The sequence below is a fragment of the Apostichopus japonicus genome, chromosome 3 (genome assembly GCF_037975245.1).
Source record: "Apostichopus japonicus isolate 1M-3 chromosome 3, ASM3797524v1, whole genome shotgun sequence".
In the NCBI taxonomy this organism is placed as follows: Eukaryota; Metazoa; Echinodermata; class Holothuroidea; order Aspidochirotida; family Stichopodidae; genus Apostichopus; species Apostichopus japonicus.
The window spans coordinates 21,216,910-21,228,382 of record NC_092563.1 but is presented as its reverse complement, the minus strand read 5'-3'; the positions used below and the strand labels follow the sequence as shown (position 1 = coordinate 21,228,382).

General features: G+C 37.0%; 1 protein-coding gene across 1 annotated transcript; it reads right to left on the bottom strand.

Annotated features, from left to right (window-relative positions):
• Nucleotides 1-1,790: 1,790 nt before the first annotated feature.
• Nucleotides 1,791-9,051, bottom strand: LOC139965437 (carbohydrate sulfotransferase 1-like). Its single transcript, XM_071967775.1, has 2 exons — nucleotides 8,305-9,051; nucleotides 1,791-4,416 (listed from the first exon to the last, which is right to left on the bottom strand). Exon 2 carries the CDS (start codon nucleotides 4,322-4,324, stop codon nucleotides 2,804-2,806), a length of 1,521 nt encoding a protein of 506 aa, XP_071823876.1. The 5' UTR covers nucleotides 4,325-4,416; nucleotides 8,305-9,051; the 3' UTR covers nucleotides 1,791-2,803.
• Nucleotides 9,052-11,473: the final 2,422 nt, after the last annotated feature.

Genomic DNA, 11,473 nt, shown 5'->3' with positions numbered 1-11,473 from the left:
AAAAACAAATAAAGAAACAGAGAAACAAAACGCACACAAACTCGGAGAGAAAAGAATTAATTTAACAAAAAACATAAAATCTAATGAAAAACATAATACTCTAACAAAACCATACAAATCTAATCTACAAACTATTGACTATATCGCTGGGTGGTAATTATTTCATGGAAATAAAATTCTCCCTGATTAATGCTTTCTTCCTTTGTCAACGTTCTTCTAGGTAAAGAACAAGACAGTGATGTGTTGGATAATATAGACCTAACATCCACCTGTTGAACGAATCATAGAGTGAATAAATGAAACTTCATAAGAGGCTCCATGACTCAAACATTTTGATGTGTAATGCTAGAGCCTGGGAAGATATTTTTAAGGCTAAACACAGTTGAACTTAACAGAGCTTGGTAGCATCTCATGTCCCGCTTTGAACGGTAAAAGAAGTGGTTGAACGGTGGGGTAAAGAAAAAAAAAATGGAAATGCTGTCAAAGATTCAGCTGCCAATTACGAAGTAGATTTATGGAATTAAGTTTTTGAATTGATAATGTTTAAAGTGGGTGGTTTCATTTGCTGCATTACTTAGAGGTAGTGGACCCCTTACAGAATATCAAGATGTGCCTGTACCTTAATAGCAACCGTCTGTCTTTTAAAGTGTGAATAGTAAGTCATAGTAAAGCATTAACCCCAGAAGTATTTCTATTGAAACAATTAAATGTTAACCTTAAAAAGAAAAAAATAATAAATAATACGCCCCCCCCCAATAAAAACTCAAAACAAGTCCAACTAAAGGTGGACCACCACAAAGGTGAGATAACAATCAAAGGTTATGCTACAAATGTATAATTAAATTTAAAACCATATCCGAAAATGACAACAGACTGTTATAGTGTTTAACGCAAGGAGCTAACACTACAATATGTGCATGCTCGAGACCTTTGTAGAAGGGAATGGTTTGGTTACCAACACCAGTCAGCTGCATTATACAAAACCAACTTTGTTGTATGGAACTCTTCCTTACACAAAGTCCTATCATACATGTGAATCCTCTAAGCCTTAAGAAGTCAATTTACCCTTATTTGTCATGAGAAACTCAAAGCTGTCTTGATACAAGAAATCACTCGCATATTTCGATGACTTATGCATCCCATGAGCTGACCAAAGGGATTGATTACATTAACGAATATCAAAATGTCTCTTCCCAATATATATGGCATAAAGTCTTTTTCCAACACATATGTGTGACAGGATAAAATGGTATCCGATTTGAACGTTAAATACATCATAATGCCGTCAAAAAATATATACTAAAATATATATATATTTTTTTTCTTGAGATTTGCAAAAATGTAATTGGTAGATACTTTTCTTGGATTAATTAATATGACTTAAAATTGTGCACAACATCGATTCTTTAGAAGGTACCAAGTCAAAAAGAAAAATGTAATATTATGTCTGTGATAGGTTAAAGTACTCATAAATCTCTCTTTATTATACAAACTACAGCTGTACATATACACAAATAAGTTAAGGATATTCCTAGAATTAAAGACAAAAAATCCATTATACACGCCCAGTATGTAGGACATCAAAGTAGTTTCTGATTAATTTGCACATTCAATGCACCATGGCCCTCACATTTAAGACCATACCATTTCATTTCAAGGGATTATTCTGATAGCTGATGATGATCATTTTAGCAGAAATACTGGAAATTTGCGGCATCTGTGTAGTACAAAACTGCATTGTCATAGCATGCTGTATGAAATTTTTTCAAATTTTGTGATATTTTTTGGTGAATGCATCCTGCAATGGCGAATATTAGGAACAGCGAATAGAAAAAAAAACCTTATTCCATTTTGGGAAATATCATGTTCCATTATGAAGATTTACACATGATGATGAAAAAAAAAAGTTCACAGGTTGGGAATCAAAGCAGACCTCAGGAATGACAGTTAAGCCATATCACTGGAACAGAAGTAAATTTGTTGTAACCTCTACCTATGTGGGTGGGGGGGGAGGGAGAGTTGAGTTGTTCCACCCAAAATATCTCCATTTGAAACAAAGCACACATAAAGATGTCCACAATCTGACCCAGATTGTACCTCTCAAGACCCTCTCTCATTCTGGACTTCATTAGATACTTTATACAGGATGTTAAAATCTGGGAAAGACGTAAGACCAAGCTTGAAAGACAAAAGTCATAGCAGAACTCTGTATGAAGGGAACTCCTACAAGGGAAGAATGATTAAAAAAACAAATACCTCAAAATCACCCACCACCAGTATCAAAAAAAAAATGTCAACTGTTTTAATGCTAAAACTACTCGTCAAACTGGTTCTTTAGCCTGCATCAGTATCACAGGCAAAGACCAATGACTATAAGAAAAAAAGACTTGCCAACCCATGGCAATAAGGGTTATTACTATCCCCTGCCCCCCTTCATGCCCCCTCACTCACAACCTCCTATCCAATAGGAATCATTTACACGAGCAACAGAATGTCTTTGACTTTGAACTAATGTCAGCTTTGAAATCCTTTGTGATTTCTTTTCTTTCAACCAACAGAAGATTTTGATTTTGGAAACTTTGAAACTGGATGTTAGGTTTTTTCAGATTTTGGAAACTTTGAAAGATTTTTGATTTTTGATATTGGATAAGGTAGAGCCAAAGGGGAACGTGTATCCATCTCTGATTTCTCAGATGTTACTACAATCATTCTCTCTCCTAATGAATACATCCCTTAAACCTTTTAAATTTGGCATAAATATTTACTTATTATCATTTTTTTATCTTTCTTGAAAGCCTCACTATCACCATGGGTTTACCACACTCCGTTTCATATTGATCAACTCCTCCTTGTTCTCCAAGGGCTGATACTTTAAGAGTGACAGGACATCTTTACAAACTTCTCCTATCCTTTTTGCCACTGGAAAAGAGATGGCTTTTCTCCAGGCTTCGGCAGTTGCCTTGGAGTTTCTGCTAGTGGAATATACATTGGTACTTTCAACATTTGTGTTAGTCCTAATCCACGACAGAACCTCCGAGGGGACAGTTCCCAACCCGGCAAACTTGTAAACTTGGTTAGCCCACTTCTCTGGGTCGTAGGCAATATCTTCGTAGCGTACCAGCATGTATCTGCCTTCTAACCATGGAGGTCGAGATGAAGCTAATCCAAGGTTAGATTTGATCCTCCTACAAAGGTAACCCGCCTCTCCCTCTAAGCCTTTGTCGACATTTAAAGTTCTCTTCTCCGCCGCAGAGCGTGACGACAAAATTCCTCGAGGATCCCTGACCAGATGAATAATTTTCAAATTTAAATTGTTCCGAGTGACCAATCTCTCCAGGGAACTGATGTCATAGAGTCGAATTAATTTGGCGGCCGTGTGGGAGTACCTAGCACAGACCGAGGCTGCAAAGGTGGGGTGCAGCTTGTCACACTGACGCACGTTAGTACTATTAACTGGGACGCTCAAGGTGCATAGAGGGGGGCTGGAGAAGGCCAGGCTTCCGCTCCTGTGTAGCCTCTCTTTATTATAAAAGTCCATCAAGAAGGGCATCTGTTTAAACTTGCACGATAGTAGAAGACTAAGAAAGACTGACTGGTTTGCATAGATACCTGGCTTCTGCTCCAGCAATTTCAAAGGTTCAAAATTGAAAAAGATCCCTGGATTCTGATTTAATATTTGACCCAGGAAACTTGACCCTGATCTACGGTTAGTCACAATCAAGACACGAACTGGATTATCCTTCTTGGGCGCAGGCTTCAAAGCTTTGTGAATCTGCAGGAATTCGTCGGCGAGATCCACATCCACGAATTCTCTTGCCTGATCCACCACCTGCGGTATTTGGGATATCTTGCTGTCTAATATATCAATTAGGTCTTCGGCTGATTTTGGCATGGTACTCTGCCAGGTTCCTTTAACACCTAACTCTGTCTTCTTCAAGTTAGTTCTACTCACATTTGGATTCCTAACAACGTTATCCTCTCTACGTGTGTGTACTAAGGCACCATCTTGGGGTAACCTTTGACCTCCTTGTTCCTGTTCCGTGTCGACCAACACTTTGCCGACAAAGTAGCCGCTTTCGTCTAGTACTGGGGGGACGGTGACGTCAAAGTCGATGAGAGGCTTTGGGTGGTTGATTGCACGGCGATCAGAGCTGACAGAACTGGATCTCTTTAGAAGACTCCGGCCAACGTTCGTGAAGAGGTACTGAGACAAAAATAAATGTCCGCGACTATCGTGAGAGGCGAGCAAGGAGAAGGAAAATAAGATGCACGTTACGAGGACCCATGTGCACAGCTGGTTCTTCCTTCTTCGATAGAACTTCATTTCACACAACCACTCTGATTAAGCTGAGGCGGTTCCCTGGCTTAAGTTTCAGGTGCTCACCAGTTTATGATAAATGCAGCAAATATATATATCTGGAAAGAGAAAAGAAAAATGATTTAAAAGCATATTTAAATCATTTAAGAAAAAGGAACAATATCCTTTTTTAACCATTTTTGTGATGGATCTGATACCACTAAAAGGTACCAGAATTAGTTCAGCACATTGGAAATCAAAACTTGAATGGTTTTAACTTTTAACGTTACGATCATCGCTCCAATACCTCTTACTGGTAGCTGTTAAAATACACCACAAGTCCCTCGGTCTAAGATCCCTAATTGTATTTAATTTACTGCTTTCACCTTGTATTCATTCACAAAACTTTGAAGCTTGTAAACCAAATTTCACAGCTTTCTAATTTTTCAAACTCTGTAAAGACTGATGTATTTGATATTTTCATGAAACTATATCTTTCTTCTTGAATTGTCAATTATGGTGCCACTGAATTGTGGCAAAATAATAAATGCCCGTTTTCAAGAAGAAAAGGTATTTTGCTCGAGGATACGCATTGTGAATAGACTTCGCATAAACTGCCAGTGCTGGGCTCCAAGGCTTTCTACTTTGTATCTGCATGTTACTGGCCTTGGGGAGGGGGGGTGGTGGCTGGAAGTAGACCAATGTTCATTTGGTTATGAAATTGTAAACTGTAGCCACTCTATGACAGTGTGAAATCATTGGTGTGCAAATTATTTGGGTATTACTTTTGATTTGATCAGTTGCCATGATTTAGTGAACTACTGTACTGTACCTAATCCACAAATGCAGTCAGTCTTGTTGTTAATACCAATGGCATGCTTTTCCAACCGCTTATAACCTGAAATATTTTGACATAATTTAACCCTTTATTTACATTTTCATCAAGCATCAATCTTCGTGAATAGTTTATAGGAGAATTCAGGGTACGGACTAAAATGTATCATTTTGCAGTCAACAATAAGTCTTGTGTTTGCTCTCGAGAAAGTGAAGCGTTACAAAACTTTGGACAGATGTCAAGAGAGAGCTATGGAAAGCTCAACACTCTGGGAACACACACACGCACACCCACACAAAATTTAGGCCTTCTAAACCTACCTCCATGACTAAACTGATCAGTGAACCTGTTGTCACCAAAATCATAATATTGTACCCTAGTAGCCATTTAGTTCTTGACTGTGTGAAATATAATCTCCAGATGGATGAATAACCCACCTGTAACTAATTCGGTGGATAATAAAGGAAGCAATTGCCCTTTTGTAAAATCCTTTGATAAATCACTATTACGTGTCAATTGGAGCATAATGCCAGACCGATTTGAAATAAGAAAAGAAAAAAGAAAAGAAAAGTAAAGGCAATTACAAACAGTTTGCTTCAAACAATGTAAAGACTGACTAAGTACAGATAAACTAAGACAAAACGACAACATACTCGATGTTAACGATCTAGATGACCTTCCGTTTGACATTAACATTTTAGCAGAAAACATGATACTTTAATAAAATAAAACTACCGAATAGTCTGTATCCAACAGCAGCTCTTTCCTGACCATTTGAATTCTATCAGGAGGATTTAAACAGAGAGACCTTTCTATCATTCACTGCCAAGTTTTTTGGGTGATTGATCTCCATGATTGCTTGTATCAGGGTACTATTTGGAAAGGCTATTGGTCCTGAATAGAGTATTAGTCATAGAATATGGGTGTAGGCGGATACAGTACAGTACATTAACTGACATTTTAACAGTCACCATTGCTAATACATTTAAGCTATATTGTACTGGGTGCTGTCATATTGATCCTAGCCTCTGAGATAAGTGAGAATTCATTATGGGAAATATCTGATCATGGAAACTTATGGAAAAGACCAAGAACATAGGTTTCAATTCCGTATGAAAATCGCTGTAGGATATCTGGACAACAAAACGCATGATGTTGGCACTTTGGATGGTAGAATGAGAATGAAGGGCATTGACCGGAGGAGCCGGTCATAGAGGGCGCACGATGTTGAAAGGTGAACAGTTTATTCGAGGCACGGTAGAAAGAGGCGCTAAATCAAGTGTACATTTGATATCAATCGGGAGGTAGTTACTATATACATACCAGCTCACACCTGCTAGCGAAGTACTGCATATATTTACATGTTCAGGTAAATGGTTGTACATGTACTACAGTAATAATCGATAGTGCAGTAATTGAATTAGGTAGCTAAGGAAAATGCCCCTTGTACAGAGGGATCTCCACACCTGCTAGAGAAGTACTGGATATTTACATGTTCAGGTAAATGGTTGTACATGTACTACAGTAATGTGTAGTAATTGAATTAGGTAGCTAAGGAATATGCCTGTAGTACAGAGGGAGCTCAACACCTGCTAGAGAAGTACTGCATCTTTACATGTTCAGGTAAATTGTTGTACATGTACTACAGTAATAATCAACAGTGCAGTAATTGAATTAGGTAGCTAAGGAAAATGCCTGTAGTACAGAGGGACCTCCACACCTAAGTACTGCATATATTTACATGGTTACTGTAGGTTAATGGTTGTAAATGTACTATAATGTAGTAATAATCAACAGTGCAGTAATTGAATTAGATAGCTAAGGAATATGCCTGTAGTACAGAGGGAGCTCAACACCTGCTAAAGAAGTACTGCATATTTACATGTTCAGGTAAATGGTTGTACAGTACTACAGTAATGACAATCTGTGGAACAGCAAGTATGCCTCAGGGTCATATCTCACCAAGCATACCATTCTTAAAAATGACTTTAGTGGCATTAAAAACTAATAAAAAAGTATTTATTTGTCAAGTTCAAGGGATCAAGAATTTCCCTCCATAAAAGTCAAAGAAAACAGTAACCTTGACAACCTCTTGGGGGTTTTGCATCAGTGACTGTTTTCCCATCTGCCCATGTCAGGAGAGTTACCAGATAAAGAGGCCTATTGTTTGAAAATAGTATCTGTCATATGTTTTGCAGGAATGAGGGGGAGGAGGTGGTTGGTGGGTGGGAGATAGGGAGGGGATGGGGTGGCCCTGATACTGACCATACTGTAGCAGACCTCTGGACAACATACACAGAGACTATGTAGACCTGTACATGTTGTAACTACTGTAGTCTGTCACTGAAGCAGAAATAACATTAAGTTAAATAAGCAAAGTAGCAAAGTTGAAAGATCATAGTAGATCATTTTGGGCTCTTCCTGTAGCGTAGATTTTATGACCTGTGAATAATTTGTATGACAGAGCAATGAAACATACTGTATATAATGACAATGTACCAGTCTACCAGATTAACTTACATTCAACTGAGTAATATTCAATTCAGTGACTGGATGTGTGCGATACAACAAAGTGTGCGATAAAATCTAAAACACTGGAAATGTTATTCTTGGATTCACAATTTTAATTACAGCGTAAAACGTGTATAGACTAATGCAGTCTCCTCTTTTGCAGACTTAATATACTTCTCTTGATCAGGTGATCACACCTAACTTTATAAACAAATTTCAATATATATGAAATGAAATGAAAAATAAAATTAACCATTGTACACAACTTGACAATTTGAACAATGAGTCCAACAAAATATCAATTTTTATGACTTTCTATAAAAGTAAGTAATCAGAATTGTGATATAAACATAATCCCTAGCAACAGGTTTTGAGGTACAGTAGTTTCCTACAGATTCGGAGTAGCCCTACAAGTGGAGTCCTTTTTTGCCAACAATGACTACAATTGTTACTAGTACTCAAGAGAAATTTAAAACAATGGCACTCACGTTAATGATTTGATCCGTGGAATTATCCGACCAATATGGTGCAACTAACAGTCAAGTCTTGTCGTATCAATTATGAAAAGAGTTCACTATTAATCTCAAGCAGTTGTTAATTTGAATATTTTCTTACTTTACCATTTAAGAAAAACACGAAGCATTTTACAAAAGTTTCTCACCTGGACAAAAAACCCACTGTATTTTTCACAAAAGTCTGCTTCAGATTGATGATTTCCAGTTGGATTGTAGGTAAAGCTCTCCTTTAAATGATATCTTCCTTTAACGTCATGCATCCTCCGAGTAATCTGGTGAACTGAACTTCATCCCAAACGAAGAATCGCCATCTCTTGGTGATCCAGTGATGGTTTAAATCCTGAAGACAAATATAGAGAGTACTTTTGCTATGGCTACTGATGTGTCCACTCAAGTCATTTACAAGTGTGTGACAACGTTGTGCTGACACCAGGATTGTGTACTTAGCAGATGGACATAAAGAAGGCTCGTGTTATGTCTCCTGGTTGTCATGGAGTAGTAGAGAGTAAATCTGGGAGGTGAGTTTACCGCAGCAATCTCTGGAATTTTTTCTTAAACGGTGAAAGTATACTCCTGAGGGTCTGTCTGAATAGCTTTTCCCTTGCGGCTACTGTGGTCAGTGATGAGGGAAAGGTATCTTAGCAACCAGTAAACAGTTTTATGCAAATGAATCCAAAATGGCGCCATCTTGAGAGCTTTCGTAGAGCGTACACTAAGCTTGGAAAGGGTTGATTTTAGTGACTTAGTAGTGAAGATTAAACAATGTGCCGCGGAAGGTTAAACCTTTGAGTAATGTGTGGAATTAATCGATTTCATAGAATACTTTATTCCTTGCGATCGCCCAGATCCAAATGGAATGTCATAGCAAACATGCACATCACACAAACGTTACATGACAACATTTTCATATGAGCAGCAATATTGATTTTTGCATTTTTTATTAATTATTGTTGAAGAAAAAAGTTCTTTCCTTTTGACAAAGTTTTCATAAATTTTCATAATTTACATGTTTGATTTCTCATTTGTGGCTACCATGCATACATTATAACACTGTGCTACATTTCAGCACAAAACAAATGCATTCACTTATAATTAAAGAAACCAATGGAGTAGTGAGATATGGCATCAAAACTTTGACACATTTTGATAATTACCATTAATTTAATTCATAAAACTAAATATTTTTGGAACAGTTACTAGTCTATTAGGTAGAGTAAAACTTGAACAAAACATGAGCTGCTGATGAAAAATTAACAAATTTTGAGATTTGAACAACTATTTGAATATGTATAATATCTCTCTGGCAGAGAGACTATCCCCATTTTATAAGCATACTTGTCATAAATGCAAATATTCGTGACTGTGTGTACTTATCGTTCAGCCACAATATTGGTCTGCCATCATTAATCTTGCATACATTGTGTACTGTAGATTCATTATTGTACAAAGTATTTGTACATAACAGTGCTCAATGCAAACCCACAGTGCATACAGTATGTCCATACTATGTATAAATTTAAAACCTTCCTCTATATGTACAGTATACATCTCTCCAAAAAAAAAAAAAAAAAAAAAAAAAAAAAAAAAATATCATTGATTTTATTGATTCAAAGCTGAAGACTTAAATTGCATAGAACAATTTTTTATCGCTGCCATAATAACAGTTCCGACTCAACAGTAGGACTTTATATGCAGAATATGTTCCACTTCAAATGAACTAGCAGTGAAGTGGTTTTATGATATATGTGGCATTTGATGTCACTGAGTGTAAACACTTAGAGTATATACAGTACATGTCAAATCTATAAATCAAACCGTAGCTTAGAAACCACACTGAATGGAGGAAAGGGCATCTGGCAAGTAATATTTAATTGAGTGGAAAAGCTTTTTGGTTCTTTACAGGCCTATTAAAGTTGCTAATCTGGGATTTGATCGAAACTGTTTGGTACTGTAATGATAGAAACACGTATGAATGTTGTATGATGGTACATACAAATTTGCATCATTTGGGCTGTCACTTTTGAAAGAACAAAATTGACTAGAATGTTACAGAAGGATATGTGAAATTGCTCTTCCACAATTTGAAGCCCAGTTTTATTTGTCATTAGTTTTAATTGCTTGTTATCATTGACAACAGATTCTAGTGAAAACAAAAAAGGGTTTGTTTTGTACAACTCCAAATGAGGTGATATGATTAAATCTTCCACATTGATTTGCTGGAGTGTATGAGAAAGGAAAGGGTTAGTTTAATTAAAAGCTAAATTGGTAGAAGCTACAATGTTAAAGGCATTGAAGACTCCCCCCAAACCGTGTGCAGACATCTGAAAAAGTTACCTTTTTTGCTGGTTGCAAGTGACGTTTTGTTCATGTCGCTACAAAATGCAGACAGTAATGAAACGTGATACCTTGTTATCTTTAGCTGGACCTGAGATGTCCATCGCTGTATCGTTTATACACTGTGCTGTGGGTATTGACCGCAGCTGTATGTACTGACTGTACACTAGTGTATAATTACCGACGGTAGCAAGCTGTGTGTGTATTTTCTGGAATCGATGGTGGTGTCTAACACTTCTGTTGTAACAACTCATCCAAAACTAGGTCAGATTACCGGTATTAGACGTTTCTTTTTGTGCAAGTCTTCACACCCTTTAAGAACAGTTCTAGGTACAGTAGAGTGTCATATTGATGAGGAGGTAGGTAAGTCAGCAGCAGCAGCACATTTGGTGTGAAGTCTTTGGGCATGTACTATGTTAGCCAACTTTTAACATGATTTACAAGAGCCAGGAAATCCTCATTTACCACATGTGTCAGTATTATGCCACCTTTGGGCTATTCATTGTCAATAGCCTATTGTTAAAAGGCAGATCACTTTACATTCTAACCCCACAATAACAGTGAGTCTGAGGTCTACTGCAGAAGTCAGGTTAAAGCCCCTTTCTCCTGGCTTGTTGAGTAGATATAGAATAGATGATCTGTTACATACTTTGACCTACAGGTACTACTAAAACTACCATACACTTATAACGCTGTATGCAATACCATGTCAGAAAAAAAAATGGTTTTAATGATTATTTTTTTTAGCAGAGAACAGACTGGCAAAGAATATAAATGAAGGATGTTACACAGGAATATGGAATTCAGATATTAGTCATTTGAGTAAAAAGTTGCAGCCAAGTCTCTTTTATTTTTGGTTGTTGTTTCTATGCAACATCCTACCTTTTTCATAATATATACTTATTCTAACATGTGCTATGACAAGAGAAGTTCTGGAGGTTTAGCAATTTATGTAAATAAGACTGATAATATGTAAATAAG